Source organism: Saccopteryx bilineata, chromosome 1 (genome assembly GCF_036850765.1).
Source record: "Saccopteryx bilineata isolate mSacBil1 chromosome 1, mSacBil1_pri_phased_curated, whole genome shotgun sequence".
NCBI classification, from domain to species: Eukaryota; Metazoa; Chordata; class Mammalia; order Chiroptera; family Emballonuridae; genus Saccopteryx; species Saccopteryx bilineata.
In genome coordinates, this window is record NC_089490.1 from 179,748,084 (window position 1) to 179,774,727 (window position 26,644).

General features: G+C 38.8%; 1 protein-coding gene across 4 annotated transcripts in view; it reads right to left on the reverse strand.

The window, feature by feature from the left end:
- LOC136338186 (uncharacterized) overlaps positions 1-26,644 on the reverse strand; it is a 92,544-nt gene that overhangs the window by 26,886 nt on the left and 39,014 nt on the right. For all 4 annotated transcript variants that reach the window (XM_066280322.1, XM_066280331.1, XM_066280306.1 and 1 more), the window contains 2 exons: positions 9,007-9,046; positions 6,459-6,510 (listed from right to left, as the gene is read on the reverse strand). In XM_066280322.1, the coding sequence (XP_066136419.1) occupies positions 6,459-6,510; positions 9,007-9,046 (92 nt within the window). The remainder of the gene's footprint in view (positions 1-6,458; positions 6,511-9,006; positions 9,047-26,644) is intronic.

Below are 26,644 nucleotides of genomic sequence, written 5' to 3' on the forward strand. Positions count from 1 at the left end.
AAAAAATAGAAAGAGAAAAGAATGTATTCAGAGAGATAGCAGCTTAGAAATTTCCAGAATGAATGAAAGAACAAATTCTCTGATACATGAAACCCAATGAATTCCAAACCAGGTAAAAAGAAATGGACACCTAGACAGAACATGTTGAAATGGTAGAATGCCAAAGAAAAGAAAGAAGCCAGAAAAGAGACATTAACCACTGAAGGACTGCCAAACTGACACCTGATTTTTCAGCAGTAATAGTGGGAATAATCAGTTTTATAACTTCCAGTCTGGAGAATGGCTCCGCAGAGCCTCCACCTCAGGTACTAAAAATAGCTCAGTTGTGAACACTGTCCCAGATAGGGAGAGCATCGGCCCCAGACAGGGGTTGCCAGGTGGGTCCTGGTCAGGGTGCATGCAGCAGTCTGTCTCTCTACCTCCCCTCCTCTCACTTGGAAAAGAAGAAAAAAGTAAATAAATAAAAATAACTTGTAATCTGCATATATTCCTAGTAAAATTATCTTTCAAATTTAGGAAAGAAATAAGCTCATTTTTAAGACTTTATTTTTTGAGCAGTTTGATTTTCACAATAATATTGGGCAAAAAATACAGAGCTTCCATATACCCTTTATCCTCACACATGCTTACCTTCCTAACTATCAACATCCTGTACCAGAAAGGTACATTTGTTACAATCAGTGAGCCAACACTGACACATCGTTATCACCAAAGTCCACAGTTTTTATTTATTTATTTTTAATTTTTATTTATTTATTTTTTATTTTTCTGAAGCTGGAAACAGGGAGAGACAGTCAGACAGACTCCCGCATGCGCCCGATCGGGATCCACCTGGCACGCCCACCAGGGGGCAATGCTCTGCCCCTCCGGGGCGCCGCTCTGTTGCGACCAGAGCCACTCTAGCGCCTGGGGCAGAGGCCAAGGAGCCATCCCCAGCACCCAGGCCATCTTTGCTCCAATGGAGCCTCGGCTGCGGGAGGGGAAGAGAAAGAGAGAGGAAGGAGAGGGGGAAGGGTGGAGAAGCAGATGGGCGCTTCTCCTGTGTGCCCTGGCCGGAAATCGAACCCAGGACTTCTGCATGCCAGGCCGACACTCTACCACTGAGCCAACTGGCCAGGGCCCAAAGTCCATAGTTTTTAAATTAGATTTTACTCTTGTATATTCTGTGAATTTTGACAATGTATAATGACATGAAAGGACCGTTATATTATCATATATAATAGTGTCACTGCCCTAAAAATCCTTTTGCTCCTAGTTATCCCTTCCTCTCCCTGACCCCTGGCAATCACTGTTGTTGTTGTTGTTTTTAACTGTTTCCATAGTTTTTCATTTTCTAGAATGTCATATATAGTTGGAATCCATAAAGTATGTAACCATGAAACCTTTTCAGATCATCTCCTTTCATTTAGTAATAGTATTTAAGGTTCCTCCAAGTCTTTTCAGGACTTGATAGTTCATTTCTTTTTAGCACTGAATAATATTCCATTGTCTGGATGTACCAGTTTATCTGAATGGATAAATTGCCCAAGTTTGGATGATTATGAACAGAGTTGCCATAAATATCTGTGTGCAGGATTTTGTGTAGACATGTTTTGTATTCATCTGGGTAAGTACCAAGGAATGTGATTGTTGGATTGTATGGTAAAAGTATTTATTTAATTTTTGTAAGAAACTGCCATAGTGCCTTCCAAAGAAGCTGTAGCAATTTGCATTCTCACCAGCAATGAGTCAAAGTTCCTATTGCTCCACATTCTCACATTCTCACCAGTGATTGGTGGTGTCATCATTGGTATGGTCAGCATTTGATGTTGAACATCTTTTCATATGCTCATTTGCCATCTGTATATCTTCTTTGGTGAGGTGTCTGTTTTATTTATTTATTTTTGACCATATTTTAATCAGGTTGTTTTCCTATCATTGAGTTTTAAGAGTTCTTTGTATATTTTTTTTATTTTTATTTTTTATAATTTTTTTAAAATATCTTTTTTTAAAGACTTTATTTATTCAATTTCTAGAGAAGACAGAGAGAGGCAGGCAGGGAGGGAGGGAGAGAGAGAGAGAGAGAGAGAGGAGCAGGAAGCATCAACTTCCATATGTGCCTTGAGCAGGCAAGCCCAGGGTTTCGAACCGGCGGCCTCAGTGTTCCAGGTCGACATTTTATCCCATTGCGCCACCACAGGCCAGGCTCTTTGTATATTTTAAATAATGGTTCTTTATACTCTGGTTTCTCTTCAGATAGTATAAATCTTTAGCCTTATAAATAATGGTTCTTTATCAGATATGTCTTTTGCAAATATTTTCCTTTGCAAGTGGCTTGTCTTCTCATTCTCTGGACAGTGTCTTTCCCAGAGCAAAATTTTTTAATTTTACACTTGATCATAGCCAAAGGCCGAGAAGCAACAAAAACCTTTTAGTTTTAATGAAATACAGCTTATTGATTATCCTTTTCATCAGCTGTGCCTTTAGTGTTTTATCTAAAATGTCATCACCACACCCAAGGTCATTCGGGTTTTCTCTTATGTTATCTGCTAGGAGTTTTATAGTTTTGCATTTTACATGTGGATCTATGATCCATTTTGAATTAATTGTGAAATGTCTGTATCTAGGTTGTGCGTGTGTATGGATGTGTGTGTTTGTGTGTGGACATCCAGTTGATCCAGCACTGTTTGTTGGAAAAAGACAATCCTTCTCCATTGTACTGCCTTTGCTCCTTTGTTAAAGATTAGATGACTATACAGGAGTTCTCAGGTTATGACGGTATTGACATACGACATTTCGAGTTTACAATGCTCAATCTCACAAAAACTTTAAAAAATTGAGATGTGAGTGTTTCAGCTTACTCATTTTTTCTGTTATTATAGTAGTGTATAGTGCATTATATTTATGTCCTTTTCCTTTTTCTGTGGCTTAGTTGTGTTTTTATGTCCTAGATTATGATTTTATAACTGTGTTAGGATACTTAGGTTAGGGTGTGTTTTGAATTACACCAAAATTCGGGTTATGTCACTGTTGTGGGAACAGAACAGTGTTGTAATCTGAGGACCCCCTGTATTTGCATGGGAATACTTCATGGCTCTCTATTCTGTTCCACTGATCTATTTTCCTATTCTTTCACTAATACCACACAGTCTTTTTTTTGTTTTACTTTTATTTTTAAGAGAGAGAGAGAGAGAGGAAGAGAGAAACAGACAGGGACAAACAAGGACAGACAGGCTGGAAGGGAGAGATGAGAAGTATCAATTCTTCATTGCAACATCTTAGTTGTTCCTTGATTGCTTTCTCGTATGTGCCTTGACTGGGGGGCTCCAGCAGAGCGAGTGACCCCTTGCTCAAGTCAGTGACTTTGGACTCAAGCCAGTGACATTGGGCTTCAAGTCAGCGACCATGGTGTCATGTCTATGATCCCATGCTCAAGCTGGTGACCCCGTGCTCAAGCCAGATGAGCCTGCACTCAGGCCGGCAATCTCGGGATTTTGAACCTGGGTCCTCAGCATCCCAGGCCAATGCTCTATCCACTGCGTCACCACCTGGTCAGGCAACACTACACCATCTTGATTATTGTAGCTTTACAACAAATCTTTTCTATTTAATTTAATTTTATTTACTTATTTATTTTAGATTTTATTTATTCATTTTAGAGAGAGGGGACAGAGAGAAAGAGAAATAGAGAGAGACAGAGAGAGAGAAGGGGGGAGGAGCAGAAAGCATCAACTCCCATATGTACTTTGACCAGGGAAGCCCAGGGTTTCGAACCAGCAACCTCAGCATTCCAGGTTGATGCTTTACCCACTGTGCCAGCACAGGTCAGGCTACAATAAATCTTGAAGTGGGATAGTGTCAGTTTTCCAACTTTGTTCTTCTCTTTCAATATTGTATTGGCTATTCCTTTACCTGTCTACAGAAACTTTAGAATCGGTTTGTTGACATCCAGAAAATAACTTGCTGGGATTTGGATTGCAATTGCATTGAATCTATAGATCAAATTGGGAAAAACTCTCTCTTAATAATATTGAGATTTCCTGTATGTAAATATAGACTATCTCTCTATTTATTTAGTTCTTTAATTTCTTTCACCAAAGTTTCATAGTTTTCCTCATATACATCTTGTGTGTGTGTGTGTGTGTGTGTGTGTGTGTGTGTGTGTGTGTGACAGAGATGGAGAGGGACAGAGAGAGGGACAGATAGGAACAGACAGACAGGAAGGGAGAGAGATGAGAAGCATTAGTTCTTCTTTGCGACACCTTAGTTGTCATTGGTTGCTTTCTCATATGTGTCTTGACAGGGGGCTACAGCAGACTGAGTGACTCCTTGCTCAAGCCAGAGACCTTGGGCTCAAGCTGGTGAGCCTTGCTCAGACCTGGCGAACCTACACTCAAGCCAAAAACTTCGGGGTTTCGAACCTGGGTCCTCAACATCCCAGTCCGATACTCTATACACTGCAGTACCACCTGGTCATCTTATACGTGTTTTGTTAGCTTTTTACCTACGTGTTTTCTTTTTTTGTATGCTCATGTAAATAGCTTTTTTTCCCCAAATTCCACTTGTTTATTGTCAGTATACAGAAAACAAATGGCTTTTCTATTAGTCTTTTATCCTGCAACCTTGCTGCATTTGCTTATGCAGCTAAATAATTCATGAGTAAAAAGGGAACATAATAGAAGTTAGAAAATAAAATAAAAATAATGAAAACAAAATTTTATATCAGTCTCTCTTATGAACAGATACAGAAATCATAAAGAAAATATTCACAAACTAAATCAAGAAATGTACATCAAGATCTAGTTAGATTTATTCCAGGAATACAGGTAGCTTTAATGTTATCAAATCTATTACTCTAAGACTACCTTAACAGACTATGAAGAGAGAATACAATTATCTCAATATGTAAAACAATTATGAAGAAAATTATAAAACTGTACTAGAAATACATTAAAGAAATTCAGGTTGAACTATGGACTTAAATGTGAAAGAAAAAACTATATAACTTTTAGAAGGAAATACATTACTGGCCTTTCTTTCATAGCATTAACTTCTTTATGTTTTCTACAGTCTATATTATTTAGTACTTAAACATAATAGCGTGCTTTTGAACTTTGTGTTAATATGTAAACTGCCTTGGGCCTTTTTAGAAGTGGGTGCGGTATAGTTTTATAAAAACTATACATTAATTATTAACTATAAGTGCTCAATTACATAAAGGAATTATTTTGGATCTCTCAGAGAACTTATATACACATTCCAACTAAGAATGGCCAAAAAGAAACTAAATTATACGATCTTGAAAAATACATGACTCTGTTTTTTTCTCTGGCATTCCTAAGCTCTATGGCGAAGCAATATATTTGGGGTTCATGACTACCTCCTGGAAATATTTCTTCTGATTTTTCTTTCTTGTCAGATACCATCTTAAAAACCAAGAGCCCAAGGAGGTTTGTTAGAAGGCATTATAATCCAAAGTAGAAGTTGTTTTGCTTGACTCATATTAAGGATGAGGAGGGAAATGGCTGTTTGGAAGGCAACCATCTGTGTTGGCTAACTAGTGCCATCATCAAATAATTGTTGGGTTTGGAGTCAAGCACATCATAGTTGGATTCCCCTGTCTGCCATTTCCTAGTTGGTGTGTGTGTGACCTTGGCAAACTCCCTTCTCCTCCTTGAGAACCAATTTCCTCATTTATAAAATGTGGATACTAAAACCTAACTTTTAGCATTAGTGTGAAGATGAAATAAAATAACATACATAATGTTGCCTTCCACAATGAACTTCATTTGTTCATTTAAAAATATTTTTGATATTATGATGTGCCCCGTATTGTGCTAGGAATATAGTGGTAAATAAGATAAGATACGATCTCTCCCTTCTGATAATTTATTAGCATTAAACATTAGTTTTATAAAACTTCATAATTTTGCTAACTAAAAATTCAGAAGCACTTTGATAATCACTTTTTTAAAAATTCATTGTTTTCAGGGGTGCTTATGGCACCTGAAGTTTTATGTTTAATGTGTGAAGGTTTAGAAACATTTATTTTTTTCTTTTGTTTTTTTCTTGCTTTATTTAAATTATCAAAGACCTTTATATTTTCAAGGATGTCATCCTGATTCCTAGACCAAAGATAATTGGCAAAGTACAATATCTTTAAAAGTGAACAACCGAGACAATACCTAATACAATTTTATAAAACTGAGAAAAAAATCCAGATGCAATAATGTGTAGTCCACCTATCTGAGTAGTTATCTACCTGGTCTAAAGTGAAGACAGATCCAGTTCATGGGGAAGGTTTATTTTCACATAATAGGGGCAAACAGATAATTAGGGTGACCCACTCCCCAACCATGGACATTAACAGTTTTTTTTCTTTTAATAAAATGAACAATATATCTCTCTAAAAAACTATTATCACACATTTGAAAATATAATTAAGATATTATAGTAGCAGATTAAGGAGTCTCTCTTACCTTAACTTTTTCTTTGGGATACAGGAAGAAAAATGGTTTTAAAACCGGAGATCTAGAATATAATACAAAAGAAGGAACAATAGACATTAGGTTTACAATAGCAGAGGGCTCAGAAAAGAGGGAGGTGGGATTTCCAGACCTCTGCTCACGTGTCATGCCTACCCACCTCTACCTAGTTTTCTTATGTACCATATACATCAATCTATTGCTTGTTTGGGCTTACCAAGCAGCATTCACAGATTTCTTCTTCTGGAAGTGCCCTTATATATACACATAAAAACCGAGCATTAGTGGGTCATTAAAAGTTGAAGGAAAAGTTGTTTTTCTAATACAACCTCTAGATTTTCACCAGTTCATTCCTTCATACAGTCTCCTGTAAGAATGAATGTGTGAACAGGTGTAGCAGCAAATCAATGTTTGTCTCTCTTTCCTCTCTCTATAAAGTCAATAACAAAAAGGCTTATACTTGAATGAGTGTGTGTGTGTGTCGCAGGGTAGGAGAGTGTCAGTAATAAAGAATGTAAATTGGTAAAATAGATAGTTCAGATAGTGATAAGTGCCCTGAACATTTGAACCAGGGTGAGGAGAAAGCACAGAGACCTTGAGGTAGCCTGGAAGGGAGGCCGGTGCATGCGCTGGAGCAGAGTGGGCACCTGGGAGAAGGCTGGGACTGGGGAACAGAGACTGGGCAGAGCCTGCCAGACCACCTCTAGGACTTCAGTCCTACTCTAGGTGAGATGAAAGATTTGGAACAAAGCAAGGCTATCATCTGGCTTAGCATTTAAATGGTCACTCTATTTTGAGAAAAGATTACAGAACAAAGTAGAACCAGGGAGACCAATTTAAAAGATCACTGCAATACCCTGACCAGGCAGTGGCATAGTTAATAGAGCATTGGACCGGGATGCAGAGGACCTAGGTTCAAAACCCTAAGGTCGCTGGCTTGAGCCCAAAGGACGCTGGCTTGAAGCCCAAGTTGGCTGGCTTGAGCCCAAGGTTGCTGGCTGGAGCAAGGGGTCCATTGCTCTGCTGTAACCCCCCCTCACCCCCGTCAAGGCACATATGCTGTAACCCCCCCCCACCCCCGTCAAGGCACATATGAGAAAGCAATCGATGAACAACTAAGGAGACTAAGGAGCTGCAACGAAGAATTGATGCTTCTCATCTCTCTTTCTTTCTGTCCCTATCTGTCCCTCTTTCTGTCACTCTATCACACACACAAAAAAATCATAGCAATAATTCAGGCCAGAGGTGATAGTGGCTGGAACTAGGTTGGTGAGAGTGAGGGTGATCAGAAGTGGTCAGACTTTAGACATATTTTGAAGACACAGGCACAGATCTATGGTTGATGGGCTGCATATGAGACATGAGAAAAGGGAGCGTCGGGATGACATGATGACATAAGGTTTTTGGCTTGAAGTTGCCAAGGAAGACATAGGAGGAATAAGTCTGAAAACCACTGGCATGGAGGTGGCATTTAAAGATAAAGATAAAATGAGATCATCAGGAGTAGAAGTGTAACTAGAAAAGAATGGAGATCCAAGGACCATGTCCTGAGGCACCACAAGGTTTGGAAGTCAGGGAGGGAGAAGAGAATCCAGCAAAGGAGATGGAGTGTCAGACAGTGAGGTAGGAGACAACCACAAAAACCCACTGCCTTGGAAGCCATGTTAAGAAAATATTTAAAGGAGGAGACCCGTGACCAATAATGCAAAATTATGCTCAGGGTCCAAAGAGGTGATAATAACAGACCTTTGTATTAAACAAAATAAAGGCATGGGAGACCTTGACAAAGGCAGTTCTGAAGCACTGATGCGGGCAAGATCCTTCTTGTAGTGTCAAGGGTTTGGGAGACAATGGAGAGAAAAGAACAAAGAGTACAGACAACTCTTTTGAAGCTCTTTTTTTTTCTGCCTTATCAAACTTTTAGACAGAAAGAGAATCCATGCATTCCTCATTAAACTGACACAAATACATACTGGAATCCGGTAATCTTAACATATCTTATCTCATCTCTATTTACCTGGTTGACAGATTTGTAAAAGAAGACAAAGGAGCTAGAAAATTGCAAAGCCCAAGAATTTCTTTTCTACAAACAGAACTACCAAGAGAAATTGAACTACAGGTTCTAGTAGAAGTACTAACCTAAATGACGTGTCCCCTCCCTCTAATTTTGTTAGGGGAAGCTAAGAAAGTCTCCTTCATTTGTCAATAAATCGAATTTCTCCCATTATAAATTAGTGGTTGGAAAAACAGATTAGTTCAGCTTTATTATTCTATTACCTAGAAAAGCCATTTAATCTCATGAGGACTTTAACCCCAGGGATCAGTTCACCTTTCTGAGTCATATAGCATCAGCACAGGTGACTCTCGGATAAGGCCAGCTTACTGTTTAAGAGCCGCAGTAAGCTCCCATGAGTCTCAGGAGAGTTAATGAACAAGATTTGCCAGGACAGGGCTCAACTCCCTAGACCTGCCCCACTAAACTATCTGAGGGGGACAACATACATATAAAAAACTGACTTTAGCATATCGTTGGTCAACTTACACTTTTGGACGACCTCCAACCATTGCTGTCAGACCAGGTGCTAAATAGAAAAAAATAATTAAAAACAATTTCCTTCTTACAATGTAAGGGTTTGTTAAATTACTATAATATAACCTTAATGTGTAGCCCATTATGACAAAGGATTAATTTTCTAACATAGGGTGCTATTAAGCTCTTCATAAAATGCAACTTAAAACGATGTGCAGGATTCATAATTAGGAATCAGTAAATGGAGTAATAATTTGACAATTAAAAATCTTTATGGAATAAAGTCAAGTTATTGTTACAAGTGAGAAAACTAAAAGCGATAAAGAAGGCAAACAGTTTTCATCACAGTAATTGAATCACATTGTATTTGTTTGATACTTTCTTCTATTTTAAATATTCAATTTGTAGAATTAGCTATTTTAACAGCCAACAGAAACTTTAAACTTTATTGCAGAAAATCCTTTTTGGATGTCTTTTTTTGATGAGGATATCTTCTCCTTGCTCCAAAAATCAGAATGTAAACAGAAACCTTTTATCTGAAACAGAACCTTTAAACTTGAGCTATAGAGAAGAAAAAAGGAACTAACTTTTCTTTCTGTCCATATATACCACCTAGTAGATGAATAATTTAATTAAAAACAAGAATGAGAAAAGACTTCTATGATCTAATAACTCAAATTATAGGTATTGCTTACAAAATAATGCCTTAGAAAAATTTGGCAAGGAAACCTGGTTGTGTGGGTCAGTGGATAAAGCATTATCTTTGTACAATGAGGTTGCAGGTCCGATCCCCGGTCAGGACATGTAGGAGAAGCAATCAATAAATGCACAACTAAATGGAACTAAGTGAAACAAGTTGGTGCTTCCCTCTCTTGCTCCCTCTCCTTTTCTCTCTCTCTCTCAAATCAATGGAAACACTTTTTTTTTTTTTAAATATGGCAAAGAAAGTATTATAAGAAAAAAGTGTTTGACATATAAGAGTACAGTATTTTGTCTGTACATTAAGTACATCTTTGAATGTTATCTGAATATTTAGGTGGTTGACACATTTATAGAAGGATGGAAGGAATCAAGAAATGATACAGTAGGAAATAATCATAAAGTTAAGTTACTCTGAAGAAAGAAGTTAACTAAACTTTCATTTATAATATAAAATTCTTTTATGCAAGCATGCAATATTTAGGTGTATTTCACACTATATTAAGAGTATAACCAGCAGTGAATATTTGTGTATTTCATTTTATACTATATCCTCATAGTATTCTAATACCATAAATCATAGGGCCTTAAAAATCGATTAATCTCATTTTCTGACTTTACCGATGCAAGAACTGAAGCCCAGAGAAGTAGTGATTTGCTGAGAGCCACCATTAGGCAGTCATATGATCAGAACTCAAATCTCTTGGATCTCAACAAAATGTTTTCTTCCACTACCCCTCCTGATGAAATAAAAAGTGGTACTCAGAGCAGACACTAAGAAAAACCCCCACAAAAAAGTATGTAATTGCATCCATTTATGAGAGAGACCAACAAGGGAACCTAATTTAGATTGGAGAAGTTTTCTGAGTGGAAGTCACTGATAAAAGAAGAGAATAAGTAAAGGAAATAAGCATTTCAGGCAGCAGGAAAAAATACAAATAAAGGCATGTATATGTTCTCATGCTTGCGGGGGGAAAGGACCTGGCATGTTAGAGAAACTGAAAGCGGGACTGGAGTGTGGGGGACAAGAAGTCCCCAACAGACTCTCTGGGTGACCGACAAAAGCTGGTCCAAGTGGGGGCATGGAGTCCTGAACTGGGTTCTCTCCTTAAGGCAAAGGAATCACAGAAAGGTGCGAAGCAGAGAAGCCATGTGCTCATAGTTTGACTCTATAAAGATCATTCTTTAAAGACAATGTTTTCCTATTAAACATGCAAACTATATATTAAGTACAATGAAGGGGTATATAGATTAACAATAATCTTCTTTTCACTTCTGTCCTACAACCACCCAGCTTTCTGCCCAGACCAAACATACTTATCTTTTCCCTCTTTCTTAACAGAAATGGTAGTATACACATTGTTCTGCATTTTGCTTTATTCCCTTAACTATCTTGGAGCATTTTTCGTATCAGTTCACTAAAGCTACATTGTATTCAATTGCACAAATATACCATTGTTTATTTTAAATGAGCTATTCATTGATGGAGATTTAGAAGGTGTGTGTGTGTGTGCACAGATAGACAGACAGACAGACAGATAGATAGATAGCATTTTGCCCTTCTATAAGACACCTGAAGGATGAATTCCCAGAAATAAACAGGTGGCTCATAAAGGCTCTAGATAATTAAAATTATGATAGGTATAGCCAAATTGCTCCCAAAAGTGAGTGAATTAATTTATATTCCCACTAGCAATGTATGAGTGCCTATTATCCTATCACCCTTACAAAAACAATATATATTAAAATTTTTTGAAACTTAAAAAAACAGATAGGTGGAAAATGGCATTTCATTGTAGTTTGCTTTCTCTTATGATGAGAAAAGATCATATTCATTGTATGTGGAAAGTGACTACTGATATCTCATTACATAAAGGGGGCAAGAGTGAAGCCAGGGAGCCCAGTGAGACGCTACTGCAATAAGCCATGTTAGGAGTGGCTAGGGTGTGGTCAGGGGAGGTGGCGAGAGAGGACAGCCTGCACAACACACGCTGGGCAGGTGGAAATGATAGAACTTGCCCACAATTCTGTATGGAAAGGAGGCAGAGGGAAGGGTCAAGGGTGATTCTCAGATTTTTGAATCGTGGTTTATAGGACCAAAAGACATGAAACAACTTAAATACCCATCACAGGGAATTGTCATATCCATAGGACAGAGTGGCTGTTAAAAGGAACAGAGGAAATTAAGAGGAATGAAGCTATAATCTATTAGGTTAAAAAAACGAGGTTTAGAAAAATATAACTTGCATGCTATCTGTGCAAAAAAATGGAGATGTTGTATATACTGCTACTGGTTGTGTTAAAAGAAAAAAGGACATTGTACATAAAGGCTTGTCCGTACAGAGAGCCTAGAAGGACTTACAAAAAAGTGTTGACCTTCTGGGGCAAACTGGGGACTGGGAATTGGGGTGAGAAGCTGACTTAATTCTCATTTGATTTTTAAAAAAATTTTATTTATTCATTTTTATTAGAGAGAGAGAGAGAGATAAGGGAGGAGGAACAGGAAGCATCAACTCCCATATGCACCTAGACAAGGCAAGCCCAGGGTTTTGAACCGGTGACCTCAGCGTTCCAGGTTGATGCTTTACTCACTGCGCCACCGCAGGTCAGGCTCTCCTGTGGTTTTGTCGTAGTGTTTGAACTCTATACTATGTGTATGTACTATCTTTTTAAAAAGTAAAAAGTAAAACGGAAATAGAATCATTGATCTCAACCTGTGCCAATCACGCCGCCTGCCGGACACAGGTGCTGCCTTCTCCCTGCTCTTCGGATCTACACTCACATGCTGATGACATGGCCCTATCCAACCTCCACTTTTCTGAGTTAATTCTCCATTAATTGATGCTAATGCCTTTTAGAAATGTTGCAAGCCTCATGGGAAAGCTTCTGCCTGAACTCTGCACGGCTGATAATCTTAATCTGTTCCGTCTAATAACAAACCACATCATTATGACTTTTGTTTATCACTCTTGCTTCCTATTCTTTTCTCTCGGTCTTCCCAAGTTTTTCTTCCCCACAGCAAACTGCAAAGAAGACTCCAAGTAGATACCATATAATGTTTATGATAAGCAGTAGCTTGAATAAGATTTTTAAAAAAATAAAGGTAAGGGATTTTTAAGGAATAGAGGCTTGACAGTAGATATGCCCTTTTGACTACTATGAGACCAGAGTATAGAAATGATCTGTCCATGACCCACCTTGATCTCTGAGAGTTCTCCCTGCCCTAACATGTTGTGGTATAGAAAAGAAAGTGGCAAAGTGATGAATTTTCTGTATACTATTACTACTGATATCTTGTTACATGAAGTTAATTGGGAGCGTTGTCTGTCATATTACCAAACCACAAGGGGTCTGAACCCTAGGTCTATGCACAAAGTAGTAATATGCATTCACAGTATTAACCTTCAATCTTGGTTCTGTTGAGTTCAACTACATGTTTTTAATTATTCTATTTTCTCTAAATTCAGAAGATAAAACCAAAAGGGGAGAATGTAGCAAACCATTAAACTGAGGACCTTTCTTAAAGTGTTTTCCAATGCACTTATGAGCTCAGTCATAATATTTATATATACTCAAGCACTTTGAAATCTCAAGCTGTTGTAACCAGCTGTCACTTTGGTGTCAAACTGCGGTCATTTTAATGTGAAACAAAGGTCAACAGAGGGTTCGTCTTCTTCTTTTCCTATTAGAGAAATATTAGAGTTTAACTGAAGTCTGTTAAACTCCTAACAGTAAGTCCCTATTGCATACTCCTGCTATCTGGGTCACTTAGGGTTTTATGATTATTCACAAGTAAAATACAAAGAAATAAAGCAAAGTAAAATGTCAAATTAATATTTAAAGTATTATGTATGAACAATCAAAAATATACAAAATCCAGTATCGTCTATGCAAATTTGGCACTGATTATTAAGAAACATTTATATCTAAGACTGATAACCAGTATGTGTATACAATGCCAATTCAATTTTTTCTCTACATGTAAAGTAAGATGGCATAGTAGTTTTTATCATTACTCATTCTACAAATTACACTGTAAAGATCATTCCACATTTTGCTAAAATGTTGGCCCTTTAAAAACAGATATTTATTTTTAAGGCTTATTCCCTGAGTTTATTATTTAACTTCAAAACAGTATGTATACTTTTGGCCAACATCAATTTTTACCTTTTTTCTAGAATGTTGACTCTTACCTTAAAAGAATTCTATTAACCTGCAACAGGATAATGAATTATACAAAATTGTTTTCTTATAAGAATTAGCCATCAGGTCCTGGCCGGTTGGCTCAGCGGTAGAGCGTCGGCCTAGCGTGCGGAGGACCCGGGTTCGATTCCCGGCCAGGGCACACAGGAGAAGCACCCATTTGCTTCTCCACCCCTCCCCCTCTCCTTAGGCTCTGTCTCTCTCTTCCCCTCCCGCAGCCAAGGCTCCATTGGAGCAAAGATGGCCCGGGCGCTGGGGATGGCTCTGTGGCCTCTGCCCCAGGCGCTAGAGTGGCTCTGGTCGCAACTTGGCGACGCCCAGGATGGGCAGAGCATTGCCCCCTGGTGGGCAGAGCGTAGCCCCTGGTGGGCGTGCCGGGTGGATCCCGGTCGGGCGCATGCGGGAGTCTGTCTGACTGTCTCTCCCTGTTTCCAGCTTCAGAAAAATGAAAAAAAAAAAAAAAAGAATTAGCCATCATATTAAAGAGTAAGGGCTTAGAATTATGCATTCTAATCATGATGAATGAGGAAAAGTAGTTCAAAGTATGCATTTGGTTCCCTTTAAGTAAGGTTTAGCTTTTCCAAGTGATACATTTCACCCAGCTTGTATTTTGCTGTCCTTTGCACCTAATTCATGCATTCACTCATGGAACATAAATGTACTGAGCATCCACTATGAGCCAGGCATGACTCTTGGTGCTGGAGAGTTAGTACTGAATGGTAATCACTTGTCTTCTTTGGAGCACTTGCATTTTAGGAGGGAGAAACAGACAGTTAAGACAAGACAAATAAATAATATCATTGCAAACAGTGGTAAGTTTTATGATTAAAAACAAGTAGGTTAACAGGCTATGAGAGGTGCTACTTCAGTTGTGGTGATAAAGACAGGCTTCTCTCTATGTTTACTCAACTCTGTATTCAAGCATAACATTTCCACATGTAAGATTTATTTGTTCACACCAACTACGTTTCTAATGATTAAAGCAATGATACTTCTCAACTTTCTGCGTCCAGATCTAGCTCTGGCCATTTGACTGAAAGTGTTTTTGCCAGGGTCACCAGCAACATCCTTATTGCAAAGTCAAATGGGAATATTTTTTTGGTTTTTATCTTATTTGACCTCTTTGTAACATCTGTTCCCATGACCAATGCATCCTTTTTGAAAGACTTTCTTTCCTTGAATTCTTAAAAGCCTTCTGTCCCTGTTCTTCTTCCCTCCTCTGACAGATCCTTTGTATGTTGATATAAAATTATATCTATATATTGATGTCTCCTCAGTGGCTCCCTACTTGATATCTTGAAGTGTCTCAAAGACTCTCCCAAACCTGCTTCTTCCCTTGTCCTCTCTCTGTGTGAGGGGCACCACCATCTACCCAGTGGTCCCAACCAGATTGCAGAACAATCCCTGATGCCCTCTCACCCTTGTTTCTCAAATCTCCTTCAGCCCTGTAAATGCCACCTCCTGAAGGTCAGCATACTTCCCTATCATGAAAGGGGCAGAAATGCTGAGATAAACACTCATCAAAATAACTTTTTAAGTCATTAAAAAACCATTATATTACACTTACTGGAATGAGTATATCCTACTTTTGAAAGCAAGGAGTGATCAGTGATCACTTCCTAAGTTAGGTAAATATCTAATGACTATGCTGTAAACCTGAAACTAATATAATAATGTATGCCAACTCTAATTGAAGTAATTTTTGAAAAACTTTTAGGAGGTCAGACAGTGATAAATGCCCTCAAGATAAATAAAGCAGGGAAGGAGGACAGGAAGTATTAGAGGATTTTAGGCAATATTATTTATTTATTTGTTTATTTATTTATTTTTAGCAAGAGGAACAGAGAGCAGAGATAGAGAGACAGAGTGAGGGACAGATAGGGATAGACAGGAAGGGAGAGAGATGAGAAGCATCAATTCTTCGTTGTGGCACCTTAGTTGTTCATTGATTGCTTTCTTATATGTGCCTTGATGGGGGGGTCAGCTATAGCAGAGTGAGTGACCCCTTGCTCAAGCCAGCAACCTTGGGCTTAAGCCAGCGACCTTTGGGCTCAAGCCAACCACCATGGGGTCATGTCTATGATCCCATGCTCAAGCCAGTGACCCAGTGCTCAAGGTGGTGAGCCCGCACTCAAGCCAGATAAGCCCATGCTCAAGCAGGCGACCTCAGGGTTTTGAACCTGGGTCCTCAGCATCCCAGGCTGACACTGACACTCTAACCACTGTGTCACCACCTGGTTAGGCATAAGCAATATTAAATAGGGTGGTCAGGTTGTTCTTCTGGGCCTTCAAAACTGAGTTTGGGAATAAGGAGCTCTTTTCCCTATGATCTCAGAGTTGTTTGGATAAGAGCCTGGCAACTGTCAGGGACTGTTGCTCCAGCTTCATGGGAAAGCTGGTCTTTATAGCCAAGAACGCAAGGAATATAAAACGTATTTATTGCCTATTGCAATAGAAAACCCAAGAAAGAAATAATTAAACAGAATATGTATAAAACACTAACTACATCTGTATGGACTAGCCACATGAAAAAGGGTGCAAAACACATTCAAGAGTTTTGACATGACATATAAAAATAAAATCTAATTCAATCACTCTAATTTAATCATCATTGGAGAGGCCAACAAGACTAAAACAACTTAAAAATAAGACCTTTATGTAACAGTGTTACAAGTAAATTCAGAAATAACAATGAGACATTATTGAAATATTCAGGTTGTTGCCAGGATTTACTGCAATTAGTTTTCTCTACTTAATATGCATGTGCTTCAGATTATAAAACCAGGAAGTTCATTTGTATGAAGAACCAAAGATAGCCACATTGATTAGCTGAAACTTTTCACACATTTCCCACAATCTAATTGCCAATACAATGTAACCTAATATTCAAAATGTTATCTACATTCCATATAAATTTTAGGGTGAGCCATCTATTCTTTGATTCAAGGACAAAATGGTAGATTTCTGTCCCTGTTATATAAGCTATGTTCATAAAGTATAAAATCAAAGGACCATATTGTTATATTTATTGCTAAAGACAAAATATATGTCAGTACAGTAATATGCTTTCCAAAGGAAAATGTCCATATATCAATATAGTCAACATCAGAGAAAAAAGGGCAAGGCCAAAAATTCAAGAAGAAATATCAGTGTTATATTTTATAAATGATCTTTCAAGCCAAATATGATTTGGCTTGGGAATTTAGTTTGGGGCAAAAATGGGCAAGAACTGTTAAAACAATATGTCCCTTCAAGTTTCAACTCATCTGCTTTAAGATTTCAGACTTTCCCTGAAACTATTATATATATTGTCTTCATATGCCTCTATTTACTTTGTCCTATAATAAAATTTTAAGCTCCCTAAGTGTAGATACTCATTGTATATGGCGTTTGTAACATCTACTAAAACCTCCTACAACATTGAGGGTCCACAAAATGAAGGCATGAAAATAATTAAACAAACCCCACATCACATACTGTGTCACACTAGATCTTAGAATCTGCACTGGCTGCAGATTGGGGGTGGCTGACCGCCTCAAACCAACTCTCTCGTGGCCATGCCTGTGGGACCCTTCTGGTTAAAGATGCCACTCCTCTGGCCTCAAGAGCAGGCACACAGACCACACTTATCCGAGAGCCTTTCTGGATCTCCAAAAGTGATTCTGGGAAAGGGGTTCATTTCCTTTGTGATCTCAGACACGAGCCTTGAACCTTTCGGGGGCTGCTGCTCCAGCTTTGTGGAGAAGCTGGTCTTCCCAGAAAGCAGAAGGGGACACACAAAGAGGCCAGATGAGCCAGACCCGCTAACGCCAGCTTCAGCCCTGCTCTTCCCATAGTTAGGTTATAAGAGCCAACAAATCCTATTGACTTACTTTCACTGGTTCATGTAAGGATTCCATCACTGGGAGCCAGAATTCCAACTAGTGCAGATGCAGATTTGTATTACTGTAAGGACTCTTAGAACCCATGAGGTCCAAAATCCTCATGTTAAGTATTAGGAGAATGGATTAGTTAGAGAGGTTAAGCACCTTGCCTAAAGTCTCACAACAAAAATTGTATGGTCACAGGAAGCTGGCAGATTCTGCAGGTTGGCTCACCATCACTCATTCTAATGCCAACTCTTCCCAGTCTTCTTGCAGGGAGGGTGCCAGCATATGGCCTAAGTTCTCAGGAAGCACTGGCATCTAACCGGGACGTGGATGAAAAATGACCAATGAGAAGTGAGCACTGCATGAAGGGAGTTTCTATCTGCTGGGGAGCAGGGCATGGAAGCCTGTTCTTCCAAAACAACTAAGGCAGACTCGGGCACACCTGTCTGTCTCTCTCTGTCTCTCTGTGGGTGTGTGCGTGTGTTGACAGAGTAGTATCCAAACTGGTTCTATGGTTCTCCCAAGATTCTGGGAGCCACCTAATAATTTTCAATAAATCTCTTTCTGCTCTTACTAGCTAGAGTTCTGTTTGAAACCAAGGGCCTTGACCTGTACAGAATTTGGCACCTGGAAATGAGGTGCTGCAGTCTGAAAAGTGGGATTGGGTCATCAGGGGCAGTGGGGCCAGGAGCAGCGAAGGCACAGATACTGACTGGAAACAGAAGGCTGGTAACTTGCATTATGCAGTGACGTAAAGTTCTGTCAAACTGTCCCATGCCGTGCCTCAGAAAGTAGACTGTGTGCTCTGAATGCTCCATTAGAAAAAATCATAACAACAAAAAAACTTGTCCTAGAATAAGAACACTTAACAGTACCCAGAATTTCACCTGGCCTGTGGTGGCACAGTGGATAAAGTGTCAACCTAGAATGGTGAGGTCACCGGTTCAAAACCTTTGGCTTGCCTGGTCAAGGCACATATGGGAGGTGATGCTTCCTGATCCTCCCCTCACCTTTCTCTCTCTCTCTCCTCTCTGTAAAAATAATAAAATATTAAAAAAAATAGAAACAGCAAATACTGTTAAAAAAATAGTACCCAGAATTCCTAAACCCCTTCCCACATTCAGTATCACTTAGAAATGGCCTTTTAGCTGCATCAAAACTGAAAACAGCCTGACCAGGCAGTGTCGCAGTGTCGGACTGGGATGCGGAGGACTCAGGTTTGAGACCCCGAGGTCGCCATCTTGAGCGTGAGCTCATCTGGTTTGAGCAAAGTTCACCAGCTTGGACCCAAGGTCGCTGGCTTGAGCAAGGGGTTACTTGGTCTGCTGAAGGCCTATGGTCAAGGCACATATGAGAAAGCAATCAGTGAACAACTAAGGTATTGCAACAAAAAACTGATGATTGATGCTTCTTGTCTCTTTCCGTTCCTGTCTGTCCCTATCTCTGACTCTCTCTGGATGTCTCTTTAAAAAACAAACAAACAAACAAAAAACAACAACAACCCCCTCCCCCCGAAAAACAATGAAACGCATCATAGATCTTATTTCTCTCAAACCTAAAGATTAATGGAAACTATGTATATAGGGAGTATCAGTCTATGGAGTTCATTTATTCAAAATGGTAATTCCAAAATCATCAATAAAAAGAAAAATGATGAGCCATATGTCTGAGAAGACACAGGAGTAGATCACATACTATAAAAATGTTTTATTGAGAAAACATCAGTGTGAGAGTAATGGCGGGGTAGGAAGTGATACCGATAAATCTCCCCCAAAACTCAACAAGATCTTCAACCAGAAACAGAAAAACCTATACTTGGAGCTTCCAGATGCTTCGCAATACACCCAAAGGTATGATTGAGTGAAAAATTGGCTAAATATATAACCAAACCCTGAAGGAAATAGGGAGCAAGAAATGCTCCACCTTTCTCACTAACCTAAACAGGGCGGCTTTCTCTGGTAACTGTGAATATAGAAACTGAGGCGGGCAAAGGGGGTGAATAGATCCAGGCTGCCGTGGCACAAATGGCCGAACCAGGCTGTGGCACGGAGATCCAACCCGAGGAAAATCTGATCCTGTGGCAACCCGGGCAATACAGCTAACAGTCGCGCCAAACCCAAACAAAGAAAGACAAGCGGAACGGCCATTTTACCCGGTCTCTTGGTCGGTGCGCAGTTAGTGGGCGAGAATTTCTTCCTAGGCCCCGAGAGTGGGTGCCCGTGTTGCCCCGCGGAGAGGCAGGGTCAGAGGCCTTTCTGTGGGCCGAGGGCAGAGTCTCTGGGCAGCCCCAGCGCCCTGAGAAAGCCACGCACGGGAGGGAGCGAGAACTAATTCCAACGGTGGAGATTTTCCGTGCTGGAGGGTATTTCACTCAGAGGGAAACGCGGCCGGCCTCATATCCTGGTGTGCACGCGCAGATAAGGAGTGAGCAATTCCTCCGAGTGCCTCGGCAGTGCGCGCCCGTGTTATCGCAGAGAGGGGCAGAGTCAGGGGCCTTTGTGTGGGCCAAAGCGGAATCTCGAGCCGCCCCAGCGCCTTGCAAAAGCCGCGCACGGGGAAGGAGCGAGACTCAATTCCAACGCTGCAACTTTTCCCTGCGGTTGGGGGTTTCACTCAGAGCTTGAGACTGCTGGCCGGATATCCTGGTCGCAGACAGTGAGTGAGAGTTTCCTCCAAGCGCCCCGGAAGTGGGCGCCCGCTTGTGTTACCGGACAGAGTGGCAGAGCCAGAGGTCTTTGAGTGGGCGGAAAGCCCGCCTGATTATGCTAGCAGCTCTGACTGACTGAGCCTTACCCAGAGCCCTGTGCTGAGTGGAAATAGAGTGGGGAGTTGCCAGCTCTTTGAGCCTCTTACTATCCAGGCAGAGGCAGCAGCAACCCCATAGCTGGAATATCAGGCTACTAATTGAGGAAGGAAAGACTAGGAGAAAGGCTCCAGGAACACGGACTCTCTCACTGTCGGAGCCTATAAATGCTAATGAGCTTCAACTGCCAACGAGACTAAAGCACAATACATGACATTGCCATAGAGACTTATCAACTCCAAACCTCTACCTGAGCGTGCCAAAGGGGCAGAACCCGGGGTACAGCGTCACCGACCAGGAAGAGGGAGAGAAAAGAAAAAGCAAGAAGATAACCTCTCAAAATCAAGAATAATCTGCAGACTTTATAACCTATCCCATTTTATTATATTTGTTCGTTTGTTTCTCTTATCTTCATTCTTGAGACTTTTTTTTCCTCCTCCAATTTGGCCAATTAACTCTCTACCGGTCTTACTCTCTCCTCTCCTTGAACTACACTACCCATAAGTGTTACATCTCCCATTATCTTTTCTCTTCTCTTCCTTTCTCTCTATGAGGGTTGCACTCCAAAACCCTTAACTCTCTCTCTCTCTCTCTCTCCTTTCTTTTTTCTTCTTTTAGTGGTTCCCTCTTTCTTCCTCTCTCTCTCTTTCTTTTCTCCCTCTATATGAGTTTCTTCCTTTCTCCTTTACATCTCCTCTCATTCAAACCTCAATAACAAACAAATTATCTTATCTGGGACTCAAACCTATGTTTGTGGCATTTTGGGGGGTTTTTACTTCACCTTTTTAACTCACTAGCAGTGCTCCCATCCCTGGCTCTCCATATTATCTAGTTCTTGTTCCACTAAGTATAATAGTAATTTTTTAATTTGTCCCCCCATTTTTCCGTTTTCCTCTTATTCCTCTCATCATAACTCTTAGACAACCAACACCTAAAAGCAAATCATTTTATTCTTGACCCAAATTTTTTCCTTATTTGCTTTTTGTGGGTCCATACGCTCTTTTTTTTTCTTTTTTCTTTTTTCCTTTTTTTGCCCCTTTATTACTTTTCCCCAATTCAGGCCCTGCATCACAGTCATTGTTTGTTATAATTCACAGTCCACCACAAGATTTTCTCAAGAAAGAGGGGAGAGGAGAGGAGAAGAAAAAAGGAGGGGGGGAATAATTTCCTTTTTTTAAAATTTTTATTTTATTTTATTTTTCTTTATTTCATTATTAATTTTTTAAAAAAAAAACAACTCTTTTCGATTTTTTATTTTTTTTATTTTTTTTAACTTTTTATTCTTTATTAAATCTCATTAATACTATCAACAAAACCACCCTCAGATGCCATTAAGGAAGAGAAAATCGAATATCATGGATACAAAAGAAAGAGAGGTAACACAGCTAGATGAGGAAAAATCTATGGAGAAAAAATTTAATATATTGGAAACCTTGGAGCTAAATTACAGAGAATTCAAGATAGAAATCCTAAAAATCCTCCGAGATATACAAGAAAACACAGAAAGGCAATTTAGAGAGCTGAGAAAACAACTCAATAAACACAAAGAATATATGTCCAAGGAAATTGAAACTATAAAAACAAATCAAACAGAGATGAAAAACTCAATTCACGAGCTGAAAAACGAAGTAACAAGCTTAGCTAATAGAACAGGTCAGATAGAAGAGAGGATTAGTGAAATAGAAGACAAGCAACTTGAGGCACAACAGAGAGAAGAAGAAAGAGACTCAAAAATTTAAAAAAATGAGATAGCCCTACAAGAATTATCTGACTCCATCAAAAAGAATAACATAAGAATAATAGGTATATCAGAGGGAGAAGAGAGAGAAAATGGAATGGAGAACATACTCAAACAAATAATAGATGAGAACTTCCCAAGCCTGTGGAAAGAACTAAAGCCTCAAGTTCAAGAAGCAAACAGAACTCCAAGTTTTCTTAACCCCAACAAACCTACTCCAAGGCATATCATAATGAAATTGACACAAACCAACAGCAAAGAAAAAATTCTCAAGGCAGCCAGGGAAAAGAAGAATACAACATATAAAGGAAGGCCCATTAGATTATCATCAGATTTCTCAGCAGAAACTCTACAAGCTAGAAGAGAGTGGACCCCAATATTTAAAGTCCTGAAAGAGAGGAACTTTCAGCCACAAATACTATACCCATCAAAGCTATCCTTCAAATACGAAGGAGAAATAAAAACATTCACAGATACAGAAAAGATGAGGGAATTTATCATCAGAAAACCCCCACTCCAGGAATTACTAAAGGGGGTTCTCCAATCAGATACAAAGAACAAAAAAAAAACAGATCCACAAGTAAAAGCTCCAAGAAGAACACAATAAAACCAAATTTAAACTGTGACAACAACAAAAAGAAAGAGGGGGAGAAGATGGAGATTAACAGTAGCAAAGGACGATGGAGTGCAAAAGTACTCACAAAATAGTTCGCTACAATGAACAGGGTAGGGACCCTTTTCATTACTCAAAGGTAACCACCATTGAAAAAACCACCACAGAAGCACATGAGATAAAAAAGATAGCAACAGAGGAAAGATGTATGGAATACAACCAAATAAAAACAAAAGATAGAAAAACGAAAGAGAAGGATCAAACAAGACACAAAACTAACAGAAAGCAAGATATAAAATGGCAATAGGGAACTCACAAGTATCAATAATCACACTAAATGTAAACGGATTAAACTCACCAATAAAAAGGCACAGAGGAGCAGAATGGATTAAAAAAGAAAATCCAACTGTATGCTGCCTACAGGAAACTCATCTAAGTAACAAGGATAAAAACAAATTCAAAGTGAAAGGCTGGAAAACAATACTGCAAGCAAATAACATCCAAAAAAAAGCAGGTGTAGCAATACTCATATCGGATAATGCTGACTACAAGACAGGAAAAGTACTCAGAGACAAAAATGGCCATTTCATAATGGCTAAGGGGACACTGAATCAAGAAGACATAACAATTCTTAATATATATGCACCAAACCAAGGAGCACCAAAATATATAAGACAGCTACTTATTGATCTTAAAACAAAAACTGACAAAAATACAATCATACTTGGAGACCTCAATACACCGCTGACGGCTCTAGATCGGTCATCCAAACAGAGAATCAACAAAGACATAGTGGCCTTAAACAAAACACTAGAGCACCTGGATATGATAGACATCTACAGGACATTTCATCCCAAAGTGACTGAATATATATTTTTCTCCAGTGTACATGGATCATTCTCAAGAATTGACCATATGTTGGGCCACAAAAACAACATCAGCAAATTCAGAAAAATTGAAGTTGTACCAAGCATATTTTCTGATCATAAAGCCTTAAAACTAGAATTCAACTGCAAAAGAGAGGAAAAAGATCCCACAAAAATGTGGAAACTAAACAACATACTTTTAAAAAATGAATGGGTCAAAGAAGAAATAAGTGCAGAGATCAAAAGATATATACAGACTAATGAAAATGACAATACGACATATCAGAATCTATGGGATGCAGCAAAAGCAGTGATAAGAGGGAAGTTCATATCGCTTCAGGCATATATGAACAAACAAGAGAGAGCCCAAGTGAACCACTTAACTTCCCACCTTAAGGAACTAGAAAAAGAAGAACAAAGACAACCCAAAACCAGCCGAAGAAAGGAAATAATAAAAATCAGAGCAGAAATAAATGAATTAGAGAACAGAAAAACTATAGAAAAAATTAATAGAACAAGGAGCTGGTTCTTTGAAAAGATCAACAAAATTGACAAACCCTTGGCAAGACTTACCAAGGAAAAAAGAGAAAGAACTCATATAAACAAAATCCAAAATGAAAGAGGAGAAATCACCACGGACACCGTAGATATACAAAGAATTATTGTAGAATACTATGAAAAACTTTATGCCACTAAATTCAACAACCTAGAAGAAATGGATAAATTCCTAGAACAATACAACCTTCCTAGACTGAGTCAAGAAGAAGCAGAAAGCCTAAACAGACCTATCAGTAGAGAAGAAATAGAAAAAACCATTAAAAACCTCCCCAAAAATAAAAGTCCAGGCCCTGACGGCTATACCAGCGAATTTTATCAAACATTCAAAGAAGACTTGGTTCCTATTCTACTCAAAGTCTTCCAAAAAATTGAAGAAGAAGCAATACTTCCAAACACATTTTATGAGGCCAACATAACCCTCATATCAAAACCAGGCAAGGATGGCACAAAAAAGAAAACTACAGACCAATATCTCTAATGAATACAGATGCTAAAATACTAAACAAAATACTAGCAAATCGAATACAACAACATATTAAAAAAATAATACATCATGATCAAGTGGGATTCATCCCAGAATCTCAAGGATGGTTCAACATACGTAAAACGGTTAACGTAATACACCATATCAACAAAACAAAGAACAAAAACCACATGATCTTATCAATAGACGCGGAAAAGGCTTTCGATAAAATACAACACAATTTTATGTTTAAGACTCTCAACAAAATGGGTATAGAAGGAAAATATCTCAACATGATAAAGGCCATATATGATAAACCATCAGCTAACATCATATTAAATGGCACTAAACTGAAGGCTTTCCCCCTTAAATCAGGAACAAGACAGGGTTGTCCACTCTCTCCACTCTTATTTAATGTGGTACTAGAGGTTCTAGCCAGAGCAATCAGACAAGACAAAGAAATAAAAGGCATCCATATCGGAAAAGAAGAAGTAAAGGTATCACTTTTTGCAGATGATATGATCCTATACATCGAAAACCCCAAAGAATCCACAAAAAGACTACTAGAAACAATAAGCCAATACAGTAAGGTCGCAGGATACAAAATTAACATACAGAAGTCAATAGCCTTTCTATATGCCAGCAATGAAACAACTGAGAAGGAACTCAAAAGAATAATCCCCTTCACGATTGCAACAAAAAAAATAAAATACTTAGGAATAAACATAACAAAGAATGTAAAGGACTTATATAATGAAAACTATAAACCATTGTTAAGGGAAATCGAAAAAGACATAATGAGATGGAAGAATATACCTTGTTCTTGGCTAGGAAGAATAAATATAATCAAGATGGCTATATTACCCAAAGCAATATACAAATTTAATGCAATTCCCATCAAAATTCCAATGACATTTTTTAAAGAAATAGAGCAAAAAATCATCAGATTTATATGGAACTATAAAAAACCCCAAATAGCCAAAGCAATCCTAAAGAAAAAGAATGAAGCTGGGGGCATAACAATACCTGACTTCAAACTCTATTATAGGGCCATGACAATCAAAACAGCATGGTATTGGCAGAAAAATAGACACTCAGACCAATGGAACAGAATAGAAAGTCCAGAAATAAAACCACATATATATAGTCAAATAATTTTTGATAAAGGGGCCAACAACACACAATGGAGAAAAGAAAGCCTCTTCAATAAATGGTGCTGGGAAAACTGGAAAGCCACATGCAAAAGAATGAAACTGGACTACAGTCTCTCCCCCTGTACAAAAATTAACTCAAAATGGATCAAAGATCTAAACATAAGACCTGAAACAATTAAGTACATAGAAGAAGACATAGGTACTCAACTCATGGACCTGGGTTTTAAAGAGCATTTTATGAATTTGACTCCAATGGCAAGAGAAGTGAAGGCAAAAATTAATGAATGGGACTACATCAGACTAAGAAGTTTTTGCTCAGCAAGAGAAACTGATAACAAAATAAACAGAAAGCCAACTAAATGGGAAATGATATTTTCAAACAACAGCTCAGATAAGGGCCTAATATCCAAAATATACAAAGAACTCATAAAACTCAACAACAAACAAACAACCAATCCAATAAAAAAATGGGAAGAGGATATGAATAGACACTTCTCACAGGAAGAAATACAAATGGCCAACAGATATATGAAAAGATGCTCATCTTCTTTAGCTATTAGAGAAATGCAAATCAAAACGGCAATGAGATACCACCTCACACCTGTTCGATTAGCTGTTATTAGCAAGTCAGGTAATAGCAAATGTTGGAGAGGCTGTGGAGAAAAAGGAACCCTCATACACTGT